Consider the following 21,878-nt stretch of genomic DNA (forward strand, 5'->3'; position numbering starts at 1 on the left):
TACTCCCACGTAAACCGTACATGCGACTACAGACTTGGTCTTACCACGAGTCCTCTTCTGGCGGCCCCTTCCACGACTCCAGCCAGACGCTGGTTCAGAAACCACGCGGAACGGCACAAAGCTACTTCCGGTTTCCGTGTATTTCCTCTTCCGGTTAGAGTGCCCCACCTCCCCCGCCCGCTCGCCATGCGACCAGGACGCCGTCTCCATAGCAACCAGCCTCGACTTCCTTTTTTCCTTTTTTCTGCTCTTTTTACCTTAAGGCGAGAGAGAGAGAGAGAGAGAGAGAGAGAGAGAGAGAGCGCGCTGGACCCCAGAGGGGAGAGAGGTCTGGGTAGTTAGGGAAGAGCAAGACCCGGGATCAGCAAGCAAAACGACTTGGCGGGTCGGGGCCCCATCCCTGGGCGCCTGTTGGGGAAGGAGCACGACAGCCCCACCTGGGAAATCTTCCTGACGCTTCTTTCTCCTTTTCCAGCAAAGTTTGCTGAATCTCTGGCGCCATGTCGGTGATTGTGGCGCAAGCCCTCCACATCTTTGGCTTCCAGTCCCGGGTAGCAAATAATATTTGCTTCTTCGATGAACAGATCATAGTGTACCCTGCGGGGAATAGCTGTGTGAAATATCACATTGAGCAGAAATGGCAGAAGTTCATCCCAGGTAAATCAGCTTCCTCCTCTTCCTCCCCCCACCCCGTTCTCCCATGTCTCCTCACTGCCAAGGCTGAATTTAGGAAAGGAAGCGGGAAGGTGCAGCTACCCACCTAAAATATCAGTCTTCTAAATAGGCAAGGCCTCGTCTGCATTCCTAGCTGTTGACCCTTCCCTTTCAGATTTTAGACATGATACTTGTGCTATTTCTTACTAATAAAGTAGCCACCTGGGTTTAAATAGTTGCAGTGTTAGAGATTCAGGCTCGGAACCCACATATCACATTAAAGTTGGAAAGCATGGTTGAAGCTGGTAGAAAACTCAGTTTACACTGCCTCATGGTTTCCAAAAAATAATTACAGTATTTGTTTTTATGTGCTTTCACAAGAATGTCGTTTACAGATCTGACACTTGGTTGCAAAGTGGCTTCTGCCAATTGTTATGTTCTGTCTAGATTTAGGTGAAAGATAAACATTTTCGCTTCTTGCTTATGCTGTTTTAAAATGCAGCTTCGCATTAGGTGTATATTTTAGAGATGGTTACATTCAAGCATTGCTGAACAATTCAACTGAGTATCTTTGGAATGTTTTTGTATAAACTGCTTAGATATTTATTCTATTAAGTGGTATTAAAATGTCATAAATAAACACAACAGATGTTCAGGAAACTATGGTTTAGCATCATGTGAATGAACCTGAGTGAGATTGTTAAGCAGAGGTTGAATGGCCACCTGTCATGTGATTCCTGCATTGCAGGCGGTTGGACTAGATGACCCTTGAGGTTCCTTCCAACTCTATGATTCTGTGATTCCATGGGCCTTGCTCTTGCATACTTCTCTCTTCTTTAAGGTGGCTGTGTTGAGGAGATTGGAAGCGCTAGCCTATGTTACCAGTTACCTGACATTTAATTATTGTTTATTGAAACAAGCCAAATTTGTAAACCAATGTTTGAAGCTTGGCTTGTTTTAGTAAAGGAGCAAAGTGACTACAATCCCATCTCTGAGAACCTGCATGGTCACACATTCATGCTAATACATAGATTCAACTATTCTAATACATAGTTTGGCTTAATGTTATGTGTGAACTGAGCCAATGTCTCTACAACAAGGAAATTATTGGGATTTCAGTTTCCTGGATTATCATCTCTATAACTGTTTAATCTCAGTAATATGTAGTTATTTCCTGAAGTCTTTGAAAAAAGTTAAAGCCCACATGGGCAACCTTGATATTGGACTTGGCTCCTGAAAATGTAATGTTCCTACATGAAGCTCACATAAACTTTTTCTCTGTGCTTTATAGGCTCAGAAAAGAGCCAAGGGATGCTAGCCCTGGCAATTAGTCCAAATCGACGCTATCTGGCTATTTCAGAGATACTGCAGGATAAACCTACCATCACAATCTATGAACTGTCATCTGTCCCATGCAAGAAGCGGAAGATCTTGAACAGTTTTGATTTTGCGGTCCAAGAATTTATTAGTGTAGCTTTTTCCCCTGATTCCAAATATCTAGTGGCACAGACAGGACCTCCAGAATCAAACCTTGCCTACTGGATGTGGGAAAAGCAAAGAACAATGGCAATTATCAAGGTTGATGTCCAGAACAATCCTCTTTATCAGGTAACATAGAAGAGAAGCACCACATGCATCAGTCTAGTATTTGGGTACATGAGGTAATTATCACCACTTGTCATTGCCTCAAAGAGAAAGGCTCTGCCTCCACCATTGGAGACCTCAGTGAGAAAAGTTGCCATATGGAGATAAACTCAGTGTGAAATCTCAGATCTTCTGTTCACATTCACACATTTACATATACGTCTGAGACACAGAACTTGCATGATTGAATGGGTATATAAGCATTGCAGCTCCGCAATTATACTTTTGTCTTTTTCTTGACCCTGGTGGTTAGGGTGTATGGAGTGTTAGGGGAGGGGTAGTACTTCTGGTGGGGAACATATTGTGCTCCTTCTGAGGTAGTTTGTCTACCTTTGGTCCCCACCCTGTCACCTCTGGCTCCTAGAAGCTGTCAGCATGTGATAGCAGCCACGCCCTGGGAAATGTCTTCAACTGGCTGGCTAAACCAGGTGATGGGTCTCAAAAGTTTGGTCAGGGAGGAGCTTCCTCTGTATGTGAAGACAGGTTAGAGCAGATGAGACCAATAGTGGGTCCTACAGTCAAGAAGGTGTTTTCTGCACATGCTGTAGAGGGAAATGAGGGGCAGATGGGGTTTGTCAACCTGGGAAAGTAGCCCATCTAGGAGATCTTAAACCTCTGCTGCCTTTTGGGTGGTATCTTTGGGTGAAGAAAAGGCTAAGGAGTGAACCCTACACAAATCCAGGGTGGAGTCTCTAAGATGGTTGTATGGCACTTTGTGCTTCTCATTCTGGCAACTCCTTCAGCCAGGCTGGTGCCAAACGTATTGCTCTGCTTTCCTTTGAACCACATCAGTAAGACCAAGAAGGGGATCTTGTTTGGGCAGCGTAGGACCTCCATACACACTGTCCAGGCTTGTGGCCTGGGGAGGTCACTTCGGTGCTGTTAACACAGCAGTTTGACTTCACCCCTGGAGGCGCACTCCATTTTCTCTTGTCTCAACAAGTGGTTGAGAATTGTACTGCAGTGTAACATCCTTATTTATTTCACAAACTGTGTGTCCTAAACGTGGCTCCTAGCTAGAGTCAAGTTTCTTATTTAGGTTGCTTAGGCAGAACTGTGCAGTTACAAAGAAGGGCGGGACAAATTCCCTACTCTACTCCTTGTTGTATCATGGAGGCCTTTTTTCTGAAGTATTATGTTTAAATATTTATGATTTTTGTTCCTGTTTGTTTCCTTTATTTTTACACATTTTATATTGTAACACTCTGGTGACCTTTGCTCTTAATTTTTTTAATCAATTGTTCATGTTGCTCATCAAGTAATCATTTATTTTATGTTGTTTTCCTTTCCAGGTGAGCTTCAATCCACAGGATAACACCCAAGTCTGTGTTACAGGATATGGCATTTTTAAGCTATTTAGATACACAGAAGGAACCTTAAAACAGACCAACTTCTTGCGAGGGGAACCTCAAAACTACTTGTCTCATGCCTGGCTTTCGGAAGAGAAGGTGGTTGTGGGCACTGACACAGGCAAGATCTACCTATTTGACTCCGGTGATCTTCGCTGGGAGACAAGTATTGAGCGCAAAGAGATAGTCTCTGAAGTAGATAAGGAGGAACCACAACAGGATTCAGAGAGGTGAGACTGCCTTCAAACTATTGACACTGGAGTGGTCAATGTGCTCCAGCAGATAATGTGTTTTACTATGATCTACAAATGGTATCATGGTCATGACTGTATTGCCTCTCTGAGAAAGGTTATTGCCTCTGAGGCAGCCCTCAGGCTTGAAAAGGTTGTCCACCCATTTTATACACACTTTCCAGAATGTGAGTCCCATTGAACGCAGTGGGACTTAACTTCTGCATAGACATGCACAGAATTGTACCGTTTGTCCCACTGTCATATGGGACTAATCATGATCTGCCACACTTGTTGGAGGATGAATAACTGAAATTTATAAGATATTGTTTAAAAGCTTGTGTAAAGTGCTAATTAAATTCAAGAAGCATGCTTAGGATTGGAGTGTTAGGCTTTATATACATTACTGGCTTAAAACGCAGCAAGGTCGTTGCCCCTCTGCTGCATGTTGAATTGCATAGGCATGCCCTTGTACACCTCAGTACTGTTGGATATGTTTCCAAGTCACATGCCGTCTGCCCACATCAGTTGGCAGAGGGGGGCATGGTGCATTCATGGGTGCATTCAATCCAGATTGACACTGGTTCGAGGCAAGAAACATCAAAACACATTATTTCACAAACAACTACAGGACAGATGTGGATTGTGGCTAACATTGCATGGACATGGCTTCAGAAACCAGTAGTGAGAGTGCACTGAATGCAGAGTAAATGTGAGTGTGTGCACAGCTTTAGTATCTTCCCTAAACCCTTCAGTATGCTGACTTCGAAATGTTATACCAAGTTCAATGAGACTTATGCCCTAATATATGTGTACAAAATTTCAAATAGGGGAAACTTTATGTTGATACTAGGACTATGTGGTGTCTCTGAAATGAAAAAAACAAGTTTAAAATGAACAACAATCATTTTTTACGCCTCATGCAACTGACATTTGGAACTTGTTAGACTTCTCTGTTTGCTGCTGATTGATTGATGAATTTCTTTTTAAAGCCTTATTGAGTTTCCTGCTCACAATTCCCCTGAGATTTCCACCGAGGTGGTTTGTGAAACTGAAGCACAGCAGCAAGCATTTCTACCTCGGGTCTCTGCTATTGCTGCATATTCCAAGGGATTTGCTTGTTCAGCTGGTCCCGGGATTGTTCTACTGTTTGAAAAGTCAGATGAGAAGGAAGGTTACAGAGAAAGCCGAGAGATACGGGTAGGTAAGATGTCTGAGACATGGAATGCTTGATTTATCGCATAGCTCACCACCAATATAAATGTTGGAGGCAAAAGGAGGAGATTCAGCAGAACTAGAACCCGCACTGCGCCAGACACCACTCAACCCCAGCCGCAGGTAGGAGACAAACACATGATGAGGCATTTGCTGATCCCCAACCAACAGACCCAGCCATATCAATGAGATCCAAGGTGGCTAAATGACAAACCCTACCCTGTGGTGCATCACAAGTCTTGCATACAGGAGGTCTCAGGTTCAGGCTTTCGATATGATATTGTGAGGACTGCTGGAGAAAGTCCTCACACACCTACAGGTGCCAAAGCCAATCAGGGGAAGCATTCACATTCCAGTTGGCTGCTCTCACACACCCAGGTTGCTGTTTGCATCTTGCAGCCACTATCATCCCACCTTGCTGTACTTGTTCCCTGCTCTGCTTGTTTAATTGATTGCCAGTCCTGCAGGTTATTGCTGCAGCAGACCTTGTTATCTGCCCACCCTATGCCGTCTGAATTATCATTGTAGCAGTAGTGAGCTTGTGAGCTGCATGGAGCATGCCCCTACCCTTCACTGGAGCTCATAGATGGAAGAGAATGTTGCTGAGTCATAGTAGCAAAAATGGAGTACATGGTTCCAGCTAAACAGCCCATTCTCCATCACCAGCTCCAGCCCCCTCCACCCTACAGAGGGTTCTGACGAGCTAAGAAAGAGCCTTGAATAAGAGACTGTGTTGACTGTAATCTTCATTAGCCCTTATGAATCATGGGGTGGGGACATCCTTGCAGCAGCTGCAGTGATGAGATCATCAGGATGACGCTAGGTGGCAGCAGTGAGGTTGGGAGAGCTCCATGGTGGAAATACCCTTGTAGGTGTATACCTATCTGCAGGGCCAATGGCACCAACCCAATGCTTCCCCAACCTCACCACCACCACTTCATCCTGCTGCTGCTGGGAGGACATCACTGGCCCACTATTTCTTCTGCTCCACTGCCCAGGCTGATGGTGAGAGCTGTTCAGCAGTGGAACAGACCCCCACAAGAGGTCTCCTTCCTTGGACGTTTTTAAGCAGGGGTTGGATGGCCATCTGTCATGGATGCTTTAGCAGAGATTCTTGCATTGCAGGGGGTTGGACTAGATGACCCTTTGGTCTCTTCCAACTCTCAGATTCTATGATCCCTCAAAACACAAGGGCTGAAGAGTTTTTGACAATGTAGGGTAGGGGTGGATATTATGTTCAGTTCAAAATTTTCTTTTGTATCCCCTATTTTACCAGCATAACATTGTGAACATAGGGGTCAGAATTGAGGTTAAGGCAATTTAGGTTATGGACTAAACCCTCTCTGCCCTGGAACTGCCCATTTTTGGTCCATGTGCCATTTTGGCTCTGTGCTTTTAAAGGTGAAAATCTTTATAAAGGTAATCTTGCTGCCATTGTTTATGGAATATTATCTATTACTTTGCTGCAAAACTGGACTAGAAAGTATGTATCTAGGAAAGTGGTTAACTAAGCTGCTTTATTTCATAGATTCCACAAGACCAGTGCAGCAATGATCCAAACCAGTCGGACAAACAGGATGTTGTGTGTATTGCCTTCAGTCCTGCAGAGGAAACACTTCTGATCAGCACAACTAAGAATCAGCTCTATCTCCTCTCCATATCAGCAGCTGAGATAAGCAAGGTGAGTTCATTAAGAGCACTGTGTTCTGAGCAACGACTCGGAAATGTGGTGTTCAAAGTAATTTTATATTCTTGTGCTGCAAAGAACAGAATGAAAACAAGAAACTAAGATATTCTGGTAATATGATTGCACCAAATCAATTACTCAGCAACCCTAAAAAAAAGTGTTGAAAGGAGAACCAGCAACATAAAGAATACTCTCAATTGCACAGTTCCTTCACCGGTCATGATATCACCACTGAATAACTCCTATAGCAACTTCACATTGAAAGCACCAATAACCATTCAGCAATATCATGACCACACAACTCACGGCACTTAGGCCTTTCATTGGTATCTCCATCCGGACCATAGCCAGTATCAATTTATGGATATAGAGAGTGGCAGCCTTTCCTGTTGCAACCTCCTTTGCCCTGGTGCATAGACATGTTGGTGTAATTGTCATCAAAACAATTCAAAATGTCATGTTCTCCTGCGAGACAGCAAGGACACATTTCAGCTATCTGAAATACCTCTTGCGGAAAATCTCCCCAAGATTTGAAAGGTCTGTTCTCCAGTCAAATTTCCAGTAGTGGCTGTTTCTGTTTGGACCTCTTCAGAGTACTTTTCTATAGTCACTGGTGTACTTCTCTACAAATGCCCTATTTGTCACTAGACTTTCCAGTGCTTTGATAAATTTAGTTCATATCAAATGCCTCCTTTTTGCTATGGAGAGAAGTTCAGTGTTGCCTGGTGTTACATCATCACATGAGCAGCTCTAGCTAACATGTTTGTGATATTTCACTAGGGGGAGACAGCTCACTTTGAATACCTGAACCACCCAATACATTCTGCTTCCATTACTGGCTTGGATACCTGCATTCGCAAGCCCCTCGTTGCTACCTGTTCACTGGACAAATCTGTCCGCATCTGGAATTATGAAAACAAGTAAGGGGACATGATTTGTTGCACAGCCTTTTGATTTGTACTCGGACTATGAATTGTACTCAGACCATGAGTGAGTGGCAATTCACTACAGAGCCCCAGGCAATCATCAGGGCAAGTGTCAGTCCTATTCTGATAAAAATAAACTGCTTATATTTACTCAGAGAAAAAAATAATATTAAGAGATGGTGGTTGCTCTAGAAATCAGTTGATAGGCAAGGTTCAGATACATAATTGTACTTCTTCATGGGACTCCTGTGTATGTAACAGAAACATAACCCTAGTTCTAAATCCAGAAAAATCCATTAAAAATCTGGAGCTATCAAAATTAGAAAGCCTATTTCTTTTATCAACTTTAGGTTTAAAAAAATGGCAATTTTTTTGTTAGTTCTGGTTATACAAATTGATTCTCATGTGATGCTGAATTAATTTGGTTGCCTGACAGTATGAACTGCCTGTCATGTGAAAAATTATTTTTGCTGCCCTGATGTATGCATTGAAAGGGACTGGTATATGTATGACGCTGTCAAGTTGTCTTTGTTCCCCTTTGTTCACTGTTCCCCAGCATTTGACCTTCTTGGGGGAACTGTGACAAAAAATAGCACTAGGTACAACTTAGTTGCACAGAAGCGTGGTCTGTGCTTTGATTGCCATGGTTGCTCTTGCTGCAGCACACTGGACCTGTACAAGGAATACCAAGAAGAGGCATATGCACTTTCCCTTCACCCTAGTGGGCTGTATGTGTTGGTTGGTTTTGCTGACAAACTCCGACTTATGAATCTGCTTATTGATGACATCCGAACTTTCAAGGACTTCACTGTACGAGGGTGCAGAGAGGTGAGCAGTGCAGGGAAGGAACTGGTGGAGGAGCTTGAATGGGGAACACCAGATTGGGAGGTGGCACAGGCATTTTATGACTAGTAAGTTGTGTTACCACGTTTACTTGGAACAGGTCTCTCCCTACACATCGACAGACTATTTTTCTGTGTTCAGGAAATAACCCATACCAGAACACAATTTCTGGGGGAGATTTTGCTCAAATATGCTAGATGAATTTCCCCACATTCTGCTGGAATACAGAGTAGGGTGTGATTCCAGAAGGGTGATTTCCAGGTACATACAAAAAGACTATTGCCTTCTTCCAATGGAATAAGGAGAGTCTTCGAGTTAGGTAGAGTTTAGGATACTTCTTATACAGACACCTGAAGTCTCAGGGTTCTCTGTTGCGAATCAATTAGGCTAGGATTTGAAGGAAGATTCAACATTTAAGCATTTCAGAAGGTCTTATGCCAGTATAGAGTGGTACCTCCAGTTACGAATGGGATCCATTCCGGAGGCCCGGCTGTATCCTGAAATCTTTGTAGCCGGAGGCTACCTTCTGCACACGTGGCGCGATTGAGCGCTTCTGCACACACACGGTGTGCAGAGCACTTCTGCGCATGCACGCGCAGCGAAACCTGGAAGTATACATTTCCGGGTTTGCCATGTTCGCAACCCTAAAGTTACGTTACCCAAAGGCATACGTCCACTGTATAGTGTGCGGACACTCCCTTTTCCATTTCAATAGAGTTCAGTGGGACCCTCAAGTAACTTTGTCCTAGTTTGGTAAGTCCTTAATAGCTCACTTTCCCAGACAAAATCTGGAGCCAAAGGAGGAGCACAAAATAGCAGAATACCACTCTCTGACAACAGATGCATCTGGTTGTGATGAAGGATGATTAGAGGCTGTTTTCTGCATGGCCTCCAAATTATGGATATCTGGTACCTTCACAAAGAGGTTACCTATGTGAAGTCTCATTGCTTCATGCTGTCTCCTGCTTCTGTCTACAGTGTGCCTTCAGTACAGGAGGTCATCTGTTTGCAGCAGTAAATGGAAATGTGATTCACATTTATTCTGCCATAAGTTTTGAAAACATCATTAACTTGAAAGGACACAATGGGAAGGTCAGTAAGTGATGCCTACAATACAAGTAAAATAGTACATTAAGCTGAATATATTTGAAATGCCAAAAGAACAGGATTTCTCAAGAAGCTGGTTTTGAGGCTCTGCTTATGATTGAATTATTTTTTTTATTACAAAGGCACTAGAAACTAAAAATAGGAGTGAAGGATTAAAAATACTCCAAGGTGCTCCTGAGTATAGTTCTCTGGCAGTGCAGATATAATTTGGATCACTTTTTACAAACAGTGGAATCAGCTTTCTCCTCTGTTATGTGCAATAGCTTAGGTTAAAAGAAAGCCAGCATTTTTACAGTACTTTGTAATCCTATACACACATAGCTGGGAGTAAGTCCAACTGAACTCAGTGGGACTTAACTACTGATTTTAATAGGAATGTGCTTAAATTTCTCTTGCTGAAACAGTAGGGCTTAAAAGTACTTTTGTTTGTCTGGGCTCGGCTTATCAAGAAAACAGATATATTATTTAATGTTTGTTTACTGAATTGCCAACAACCTGTTAGATGACTGTGGAGACGACATTCCCTCCTACCTCCCTTGCTGTAATTGGCCTCCCAAATATCAGTGCAAAAAAGACTTGAAATACCCTGAATTTAAGAACTTTGACCCAATGAATTTTAAGGAGCAAGTGGATTCCTCAGCCCTGCTTTGATGCCCTAGTGATCACAAATAGGTAAATTCCAAGCTTATGAAATGTCTTGAGATAGCTCCATAAGTTCCACCCATGATTACCTACAGCAGTTCAGTGCCCTCTTATCTCACCATTTTGTGCTTGTGAGTCCAATTTATAGTGAAAGAAGCTGAAGCTTTGCTAAGGAAAGCAAGGGAACTATCTGGGATGGAATGAGATAAGACTTATTAGCGATAAGGGAAAAGGTTAAACAGAATTAAGCAAGTTTGTAAACAGCCACTCTTATGTGATGAGAATTGCCTCCAGGCAACTAGGCAGATAATTTATTATAATTTGGGAGAGTTTCATAAATAATTTTATAATTGACTCCAGTATTTATAAACATTTTTAAGTTACTACAATATACACGAGAGCAAGGTGAATGTGAAAATGAAGCGAATACCTGTTTAACTGAGTTATTAGAAATATGTATGGGTTCAAAAACTACAGAGGATGTTTTTTGTTATTCACTTTTTATTGATTTGTCAAAAAAGGCATAGAACTTTGAGCAGGGGAGGACAAAACCTGAGGAGCTACAAGGACAGATGGTAATCTGCAGGCCTTTCCTTGCCACTGGCTATTAGCTATGATGTGTTTGGAGACCAAATGTGTGAGCTGTTATAACTCTGGATTCAGTTCATGAACATAATTCCTAACCCTCTTAGCCTGACCTGCTGGATTATAATGGGAATCTTTATCTTAACTGCTTACAGGTAAACTGTGAGCACAAAGGACACAGGGTAAAAAGGGGCTGTGTACTGTGAGTCTCTTATGTAAAAGGTTTGATGCAATGACACCAGGTAAACAGGCAGAGTACCAAGCAGCAACCTGTCTCTTGTGCCTAAGTAAGGATTCCCTGAGCATTCTATATATATATTCTCACTCGTCCCTCCAGGTACGCGCAGTGGCGTGGAGCATGGATGACTATAAACTGGTCTCCTGTGGCACAGATGGGGCAGTATATGAATGGAACCTCCAGAATGGCAAGAGAGAATCCGAGTGTGTGCTCAAGTCCTGCAGCTACAATGGAGTGGCAATATCACCCGATGCAAAAGTCATATTTGCTGTCGGATCTGATCATAGCATCAAGGAGATCTGTGATTCTGCGGTGAGCCCATGTGCAGACACTTATGGAGCTGATCAAAGTGAAGCAAACAATGCAGAAGAAAGTGAAGCTCAGTGAACCCAGTGCTGTAGCCAGTGGCAGAGCTTCATACTCCGGCAACAGGGGGCGGAGAGCAGGCGGGGGCAGGGCACACCGCCTGCAGGGGCGGGGTGCCCAGCTGGGGCAGGGGGGGCAGCCGCAATGGCACCCTACTGGGATTGCACTGCCGGGGGCGGTGCACTCCCCCCGCACTCCTCTTCCTCCGCCAGTAGCTGTGGCTTGCAGTCCCATCCCCCCCTCCAGCTTTTAACACCAGTGGTTGCCTATGCCATGTAGTGACAGTTGTGTTCATAGTTTCCTTCTTCTTCTCTATAAGAGTATAGCCATCTATGGCATCTATACCTTGCCTTGGTTGCCAAAAATTGTGGGTTTCTTCCCAGTTATGAAGTTGAGAGGGAAATCCATGACTCTTGAGGCGTTGAGAGGATAACAGGACATTCACAGTGGAGAGAACGAATGATGGATTTGTGTACCCTCTGCCACTTTCCAGTGCAAATTTAATCCTTGCTGAGTGACTTGCTAAAAGCATGGTGGGTGTCCTTTCTTTCAGATACTGCGAGAAGTACCCACTTTTGAAGTTGCCTACACTTTCATAGTGGTATCTCATTCTGGACGCATGGTGTTCGCCGGAACCTCTGCAGGGACCATTCGGTCCATGAAATACCCACTACCTGTGCACAAGGAATACAATGAATACCAAGCCCATGCTGGTCCAGTCACCAAGGTAAAGGCCAAGTCAGTCTCCAGGTCAACTTAATTGCCATAGCCTTTATTTATCCCTTCTTTTTCTGAGTCTGCAGCAACAAATAATGAAAGGAGGCACACCTTATATCATGCAATGAGCCACAAATGGGCATATCTAAATATGATATATTTATTGTGTATCAAAGTAGCTTAATAAGAATGACAATAGACAACAGAGTCTCTAATCACAGTAATGGGGAAAATAATGAGAATGAGTTCTATCTAAACAGTACACCCATCAGCCTCATTCTCTTCCAAGCTGAGTGTATGTAGCTGGGAGAGTGTAGGGGAAATCTCTCTGGGATGCTAACTTCTCAGACACTGGAGTGCAACATTTACAACATTGTTGCTGTACAGTACTATTTTTTAAATGTTATTTCATCCAGAAGGCTTGTTTATCACTTATACTTTCACCATAGGTTCCAGTAATGTTGAGAGCAAGGGTGTGAGGGTGACTGTGCTTCTTGGTGTCATGTTTAAAATCAGTCTACTACTGTGCCTCATTAAAAAGATAAGACTGAGATTGATAATGAGAGCGAATGGAAAAGCCACTGAAAACAAGGACAAGTTGTTAATTAAATGGATTCTGAGGAATGGACACCAGCCTGACAAATGGCAAGGGGAATGCTTGGAGCATAATGGGGAAAGTGGAGAAGAAGAGAAGAGATATCACTAGAGGCAAAGAGATGGATATATTTTAAAAATAATTGATCCTTATTAATCCAACCGGAGCATCTTCTTCTGATTCTGCCAACTGCCCTTTCTTTTCTCTGACTCTCCAATTGTGTTTTACTGGAGTTCAGTATGCCTTTTTCTCTCTCCACAGATGTCCATAACAGCTGATGATCAGTTCCTACTAACATCTGCAGAGGATGGCTGTATATTTATCTGGAAAGTTTATGACAAAGAAGGGCGGGGGTTGAAAAGGGAGAGAGATGTGCCATACTCTGATGAAGTATTGATCACTAGAACAGACATGGAAGAGAAGGTCAGTATGGATGAGTTTTGAAGTGGGAAGAGAACACATCAGAAGTCTTTGTATCAACTAACCCAAATGTGCTTTATTTGTACCTACCCAGTACATATAATGGCCCTAGTAGAGAGGTGACAGCAGGTTTGAATTAGCCTTATAATACAAGAATCAAACATTGTACACTTAAAATGTAGCTCATGAGCTACATTGCTCCCTGTCCTGAAACCTACTTCACATGTTATAGGAAATGCATATATATATGGCCAGATATAATATATGCTGTCTTTATATATTATAGTTTTTCAGACAAACGTGAAAGGCAGGATTCACCTGGCACCCATCAGTGGAAGCCCTGTGCAAGGACTTTTGCTTGCGCAGTAGGGCTTCTTCCCCCACCTGCTTGAAATGGGCTTGGTGGGGGTTGGGAGAATAGCATTCAGGGGGAAGAGAGGGGGAATTGTTCTGCCTGGCATGCTAGAATGCTTGCACTAATGGGACGATTGAAGGCCACCATTTTGAATTCCACCTGAAATGCCTTCTGTGTATCCATGACAAATTTAACATATGAAACAGCCCTAAAATATAGATCTGGCAAGATACTGTGTACAGTAGATTTTTATTTAATTTGCATATCTGAATGTTTTGCCACCAACTTCTTTTCTTATGATTCCTTACCCTGCAGACTCAGATAATGTTAGAACTAAAAACACGTGTAGAGGAACTGAAGATGGAAAATGAGTACCAGCTGCGCCTCAAGGACATGAATTATAATGAAAAGATTAAAGAACTAACTGAGAAATTCATCCAGGAAATGGAATCACTGAAAACCAAAAACCAGGTGAGGGTCAAACAATAACTACAACTCTCAGCATTATTGTGTCTTCTTTTTCCCATCATGCAGTCACCTGAGGGATTTGAAGGTTGGTATGCCTAGTTTCAGGTGTAATTCTCATCTCTATGTATTTCAGGTTTTGAAAGCAGATAAAGAAAAGCAGGAAGCACAACACCAAGAACAAGTTGCAGAACTAACAGAGAAGCAAGCAAGAGAGGTGCAAGACCTAGGTTAGGAGGACTTTAAGTCACACTTTCCTGCAGACTGTGAGAAAGGGCTTCAAGCCTATAGTGAAAGATGAAGAAAGAAAACCTTTCCCGTGCTGAGTGTTTGTCGGTCATGGCAAAGGGGCAACTTAGAGGACTGAGAACATAGGCATATTGACAATAATTTGCTTGAATGTAACTGGAATTAACTCATCTTTTTATTTATAATTATATCTCCCTGCCAATAAAGGCAGGAAAAAATGAGCAAACCTAATAAAGAAGAACATAAAGGGCAATAGATAAGCAGGGCATAGTAAGGTAGGTAACTTTCTGAAAACTGGGGATACCTTTTTAAAGCATCTTATCTCTGCAAGCCACCAAGAAACAAGGTTTTACTGCACATTTCTTCCATGGCCATCGGTATATTACTGTCATTGCAAAGCCACCACAAGTGGAGTAGTCTGTATCATCTTAGCATCTGCACAGCATTATGCACGTCACATCATTCCCACTTTTGAGGGGATGGCGTACAGAAGTTAATCCCCCAGTATTTTCTTTTCTGCCTAAAGAGCCAGAACTACTGAGTATGGAGTTCTGATGTAGATGCACCTGTAAAGAGTGTGCAAATGGGGCTTCAAAGCTAGTGATTGAGGAATAGTATGAGCTAGAGGAGAGAGATGTGAGCAGGCACCAAGATGTGGGTCTAAAACTGCTCCCTAAGACTAAGGATAACTGGGAGAGGACAAGACATACCTTACTCTGTAATACATCCCCCCCACCCCACCCCCACACATTAATTTGTTTTTTACTCTCTCTTTGGGTCAGAATCTGGCAATAACCAGAAGCTTCTGCTGGAGTTTGAGAAGTACCAGGAGCTTCAGATGAAATCCCAACGCATGCAGGAGGACTATGAGAAGCAGCTTCATGAAATGGAAGAGCACAAAAACCAGGCGCTGGAGGAGCTGACAGAATATTATGAGGCAAAGCTGCTTGAGAAAACCACTCAGCTGGAAGAGGTATGAGCTGTGATGGTTTCATTTTTATTTATTTTTAAGGATGGGCACTGTTCTACTATGCTTGAAGTTACTACTGATTCAGCCCTTCATTGCTCTTCTGACTTCCACTAGCTGTGCTCTGAAGTTGAGCTCTGATCTGTGTAGACTCTTGTCCTTGCCCCTCCTGATTAGGCAACCATCTCCCATCCCAAACAGGGATCTTTCCAGTTGTCTTCTTCCCCGAGTGCCACATGTTAGTGCGTTTAACTTACAGTTCTCTCAGATAAAACCCCTAGGCAGGCTGACTGTTTCTGGCTTAGATAGGATTGCCATATTTCAAAAAGTAAAAGTAAACCACGCCAGCAAAAAGTCTCTGTATGACAACATTCATACCGTATTTTTCGCTCTATAAGACACACTTTTCTCCTCCTAAAAAGTAAGGGGAAATGTGTGTGCATCTTATAGAGGGAATGCAGGCGGGAGGCTCTCCTCAGTGCTCCCTTTAAAGAGCCGCATGGAGTGCGTGTGCTGCTCTTGGGGGCTTTTCCCCGAGGAGGGAGAAGGGTTGCCCTTCTCCCTCCTTGGGGAAAAGCCCCCAAGAGCCGCACACACACTCCACGCGCTCTTTAAAGGGAGTGCTGCTCTTGGGGAAGCCTTAGCCGCGTGCAGCCTCTCCCGGGCAGGGGATGAAGGCCAGGAGAGGCTACGCACAGCTATCCCATAAGCCAGGACAGCAAGCGGGATCGCTGCACAGCAATCCCGCTTGCTGTCCTGGCTTCTGGGATTCAGAATATTTTTTTTCTTGTTTTCTTATTCCAAAAACTAGGTGCGTCTTATAGAGCGAAAAATACGGAACTTAAAACAAAAGGAACACTATTCTTTAATCATTGTCCAGAAGCTTGTATATTGGAGCTTGTATGTGTCAGGTTGTTTATTGGATTTATATACCACTCTATACCCGGAGGTCTCAGGCTGGTTCACAGAAAAGATCAACATAAAAACCACAAAATATATAATCAAAATAAAAACAACATTCCAATAACACCCCCCCCCCAAAAAAAAAAGAGCCACTCTACTGGATCCTACTAAGCAAGTTTCACAACTACAGAGATTCTAATTTAAAGTACTCTTCTAGTAGATTATGCTAAACCCTACTCACCTGTCCTTTCTGGCTGAAGTCAATGACAGCTCCAAACTCTCATTTTTCCATCCTTACTGTACTCAGAGTGACATAAGTAGCTGGATGTTTCTATCATTCACCTTTCCATACATATACTTTTTTATATCCAGACTCGCCCACCTGTCAGAGTTCACCTGCAAGATTGGTGGAGGTAAAAATCTGGTGCACTGGTCAGATCCACTTACCCACCACTAATTTATGAACTCGGTCATTCAGTGCTTTTGTAACATGTAATTAAGCCTCCAGCACTGTAACAACATGTTGCTGCATTGTCATCCCCGGAGAGCTTGTGTCAATCTGCCTCATCTCCAAACTAGCCCAGGGTCTTGGCTCTCCCACGCAATCATTTCAGTCTGGTCCCTTAACAGTGTGGCTCCTTTAACTCCTCCTTTTTACTTTTCTCCTTTCTAACTTTCAGGCTCAAGATGAATCAAGAACTCAGCTCCGAGAATTTGAGGAAACCAAGAAACAAATTGAAGAAGATGAAGATCGAGAAATCCAGGACATAAAAATTAAGTATGAGAGGCGACTTCGTGAGGAAAGAGAATCAAATTTGCGGCTAAAAGGGGAGACAGGAATCATGAGGAAGAAGGTATGCTCGCCTGTTTCAGGCTATCAGATTTCTGGTTTGTGATCATTTATTTCAAGATGTATATACCACTTTCTCTATCAACAAAATGACAATAAAATAGGTAATAAGAGTAGATTAAAATTATAAAAAGCAACACAAATTTTAATACCCAACTGTCTTTTGAAACAGTGTCACAGAAATGTCAACAAAAATCTGTTTTACATCTAATGTAAAATTATTTCCTAAAATGCAAGGTTTTATCTAAAGGCTGGAATGCTAGCAAAGGGCCAAATTAAATGTTATGTTATTTGTACAAATGCCCCTTGCATGCTTGTTTTACTTTAATTGTCAGATGATAGACAGGTGGGTCATCCCACCCACCTGTCCAACTCCCTTATGCAGCGCTTCCCAATATCCAGCTGCCTATTAGGTGTTTGGGAAGTTCTGTGTAAAGTGCTTGGCATGCTCAGCATTTTCCAAGCACCCAGTATAGGGTTGGCAAAGCTCCTTTCTGCAAGAATCAGCTGTTTGACCGAGTTTCCCATTAGAGATTTGGTTGCACAGCCAAGCCTGCAGGTTTGAACTCACTGTCCATCAGTTGATGGGCCATGATCAACTCTGCTTCCTGAAGGCATCAGCTGCACAGGGATATGGAGATGCCCACCATGTAGCTTTCACTGATTCTTGTCAGCAGTTCTCATGGAACTGTTGCTGGGTGAGACACTGGCTTCAGACTGAAAGATACCTTATGCTTTTTTCTCTAGTTCAACAGTCTGCAGAAAGAGATTGAAGAGCGCTGCAGTGACATTGAGGCAATGAAGGTGGAGCAGCAAAAGTTGCAAGGAATCATTAAAGCCTTAGAGAAGGACATCCAGGGGCTGAAGAGAGAGATTCAAGAAAGAGATGAGACTATTCAAGACAAGGTGAGGTGCTTGGATCTATGCTCCTTTCCCACCGCTCTACCCACAGCTGGGTTTTGCTGTCCAAATCTACAAAGGCTCTGACCCACTAAGCAGTGCCTCTCTGTGTCTGCCTCCCAGTCTGAAGGATGGAGCTTAGAATTCATTATCCCTTCTCTGATATTTCTGACACTTTTCCTTTTTCCTCCTCATATGCCACTGTCCCACACATTGACTCCATTGATGTAGGGCTGAAGTTGTAAGAGATCCCTCTTTCTCTTTAGACACTGCTCACCTCATGTCTCTATTTTATTTGTCCCAGGAGAAGCGAATTTACGATCTAAAGAAAAAAAACCAGGAACTGGAGAAGTTCAAATTTGTACTAGATTATAAAATAAAGGAGTTGAAGAAGCAAATAGAGCCGCGTGAGAATGATATCAAAGCTATGAAGGAGCAGATCCAGGAGGTGAGAAGCAGATTAGGCAGCCCACTCCCAGCCCTGAAGCTGGGAAGACCAGCTTGAAGACCATAGCAGGCCACAGGCCTCCTTTAAAACTTCTCCTCTTCTCATGCATCTGTGCAGATGGAAGGAGAGCTGGAACGTTTCCACAAGCAGAACACACAACTGGAACTGAACATATCAGAGCTACGGCTAAAACTGAAAGCCACAGACCGGGAGATGCACAAAGAGATGCAAAAGGTGTGTCAAATGGCAGCTGAAAAAAGTGGTACACCAAATTACAACTGGTCCTTCTTTAGGGTGTCATATACAGACTAAGATAACCTCTAAAGTTTCCTTCCATCTTTATGATTCTGTAATGGTAATTGAAATTTTCTTCCACTGAATCTAGTGTTTAAATTTCACATTAAAGCAAGGTAATGACAAATGTGTTGGGGCTGCTCTAATATAATAATTTAATAGGTGACTCCGGACATGCCTGTCCATGACTTGATGACTTGCATATGTAAACAACAATTTCATTTCAGGATTTCATGTTATTTTGTATCTCTTTTTCCTGAAGACAACTTATACATTCAGCTGTCAGTTAGCAAACTATATAGAGCTGGAAATTCAAGTGATGAAGAAGTACTGTGGGATTTGAAATGTTTAACGGGTTCCATCCTACCACTGTCCTGATAGGTTGGGTACCCTCTGGCAATGTATTCTGCTGCATCAAGCTTTGATGTTCCTCTGACTGCAGGAACGAGACATGGAAGCACTTGTCAAGCGATTTAAAACAGATCTTCACAACTGTGTAGGCCTCATCCAGGAACCCAAGAAACTGAAGGAGAGCATCCGGGATATCTATGAAAAGTATGTGCAGAAGGCAGATATGGTAAGTGAAAGTTCTTCTCTCTCAGCAGCAGATACCCACCATACTTCCTTTGAGCTCACTTCATTTGCTTTATCAGGTGGAAATTGTTGGCGTTGACACAGACTTGCATCAAGAGTACACACGGCAGCGAGAGCATCTTGAGCGCAACCTGGCAACACTGAAAAAGAAGGTGATAAAAGAAGGCGAGGTACATCGTGCAGACTATGTGCGCATCATGCAGGTACTAGCACTATGAGGGGAACTGAGCAGGTCCACTCTTCTAAACCGCTATAAGAAAAAGGTTCTATTTGCTCCATTCCCAGGTCCAGAAGGTCCAGAAATTTCAGTTTAAATAATGAATTTCAAGTGTGGATTTGAAAAGTACTGTGGGTGGGATTCACCTAACGAGTCCCATCAGCAGAAGCCCTACACAAGAACTTCTACTGGCACAACTGGGCTTTCCCATGTGCCCCCCTAAATTGGCTCTCCAGAGCTCAGAAGAACCCCTGTTTTGTTTTAATAGATAGGCAATGCATACCTGGCAAATATGGAGAACACAAGAGGCATCCCCCATTCCTTTATACCCCAAAGCATCTGCTTTGTTTAGCTCTTGGTCTTGTTCTGCATATCAGTATACTTTTCCACAATGTCAGCAATCTCTTTTGGGTGTATAGACAGTATATCACCTTAGCTTTGCTACATCTTGTTTCTGTAGGAAAATGTGAGCCTCATCAAGGAAATAAATGAGCTGCGGAGAGAACTGAAGGTCACCCGTACTCAAGTTCTTGACCTCCAGTCAACCTTGGGGCTCCTTATGAAACGCAAGAAGCAACCAGCACAATCCCTAGGTAACCAAGTTGTTATTCAGCTCACTTTCCCCTTCTGCTCTTTCCTAGAATATGTTTCCATTTCTTTCCTTTTGACCCCTTTTCCCTAGAACTGGGGTGGGCAACTGTTTTGTTCCCAAGGGCGACATGCAGCTGTTGGTGGTGCTGTATTGCTAGCGTGAGGGGTTGATCAAAAGTTGGCTGGTATGTGTAATTTTCTCATGTTCTACACTCATTTGGTATTTTGTATTATCTAAAAGATTATGTTCTGCTGCTATTGTAGATGCTGATCCAATTTTAAAAGTCACCTTACGTACTTTATAGTCATATTGCTCTGGGATTAACACAGTAACAGTTGTCTTTGCAAAACATCTCTTTGGGGTATTTTCTACAGTTACAACCAAACAATGTGATTTTTCCATTTCCTCCAGCTCCCTCCCCTGAACGGCACACTCCAACCATCCTACGGTTGAATCCAGAGGAGGAAACGGAGAGGATCATTGAAATGCAGCGGTTGGAAATCAAGTACCTCCAAGATCAAATGCAAGGGCAGGAAAAAGCTCTTGCGGTTCGGCCTACATCAGGTTCGAAACTTCCCATGCTAGAACTGGACAGAAGCAGCCGTGAACAATCACATTGACACGTGCAGAAGGCATCCAAACTTAACTAATCTTCTCTGCATCTCTAGAGCAAGGACCCACTCCTACCCTGACCCTTTGGGTTCTTTGTTTTTGTTTTAGCACCTCTGATTCTGGATAGGGAAAGGAAACAATAAACAAGTCAGACCAGATTTGTCTGCCTCTTGTTAATACATTGCAAGTCTCCAAATAGGAGAAACAAGTGAAAAAAAATGCAGAGCACCAAGGAAGAAGCTGGCTGCTCATATGTGAGGTCATATCTGTACCGCACAGCAGAGCTCTGTTTCAACTCAAAGCAAAAATCCTGTTGGAGACAGGACCCTTGTGCCTAGCACTGATGCAAGAAAGTCTCAACTCTACACATTCTCTGTCCCCTGAGCTAGTCTGGGAAATAAACAATTGCCTGCATCTTTTCCCATTGGCAGCAAAATTTTGATTGATGAACCTGAGACCCTGTTGGTACACTCTGTGGCAGATCCATCGCTCTGTTCTGAGTTGCTTTTCCAGCTATTTGCAGAACAGTAAGTCTGTGCATGGCTGACTGCAGGTGTGAACCTATTTACTTGAGCAATATCTCTCTCACTCACACACCCAACCTAGGAGTCCTCAATCCTTCCCCCTCACCCCTATATCTCTCTTCTCAAATATATCTTGCTAACTATTAACACGAATGTGACAAACCTTTCGACAGTGTGTGAATAATGCTAAATGGGAGATACTAAGGAAAAGAAGGGACCCACTATCCCCATGAGTGTTAGATAGTAATGATAAATATATTTATTTAAATCATTTGTACAAAGAGAGTTGTGTGTTAAAAAAAATAGATACACCAGTTACACAAAATCTGCAAAGCACAAAATAAACATATCTAATTAAACAAACCAACAAACCTGTCGGCTGAACTGGGGGCTAAACAGAAATATATTTGCATATGTAGGCACATGTACATGCACACACCAGATGCCAATAGAGAGGGAGAATAATGGACCTTGGGGAATTCCACCTTGGGGCAACTGATGCTTGCCATGATATGCTTGTGTTGGTAGGTAAGGTGACTTGATAGGTAAGCATCAGGGCCTTGAATGGAAGTTGGAAGCATACTGACAGCCAGCGAAAATGCAATAAAACTGGCTGACTGTGTTTGCAACAATAATATGCCTTCTGCTTTTCGGATACCAACACTGACTGTTCTGTAATCTAATCTCCTT

The 21,878-nt window shown here is 43.0% G+C and overlaps 1 protein-coding gene across 1 annotated transcript; it reads left to right on the top strand.

Annotated features, from left to right (window-relative positions):
- Positions 1-500: 500 nt before the first annotated feature.
- Positions 501-20,822, top strand: CFAP57 (cilia and flagella associated protein 57; the record flags this gene model as incomplete). Its single annotated transcript, XM_083445616.1, has 22 exons — positions 501-657; positions 1,946-2,262; positions 3,591-3,877; positions 4,870-5,077; positions 6,621-6,773; positions 7,560-7,699; positions 8,368-8,533; positions 9,527-9,640; positions 11,220-11,432; positions 12,040-12,213; positions 13,060-13,221; positions 13,889-14,044; positions 14,175-14,268; positions 15,070-15,260; positions 16,838-17,011; positions 17,755-17,913; positions 18,212-18,355; positions 18,473-18,589; positions 19,092-19,226; positions 19,303-19,446; positions 19,921-20,053; positions 20,464-20,822. The coding sequence occupies 22 exons, from the start codon at positions 501-503 to the stop codon at positions 20,670-20,672; spliced, it is 3,747 nt and encodes a 1,248-aa protein (XP_083301742.1). The 3' UTR covers positions 20,673-20,822.
- Positions 20,823-21,878: the final 1,056 nt, after the last annotated feature.

The sequence above is a fragment of the Podarcis tiliguerta genome (assembly GCF_965153285.1).
Source record: "Podarcis tiliguerta genome assembly, chromosome: 6".
Classification (NCBI taxonomy): domain Eukaryota; kingdom Metazoa; phylum Chordata; class Lepidosauria; order Squamata; family Lacertidae; genus Podarcis; species Podarcis tiliguerta.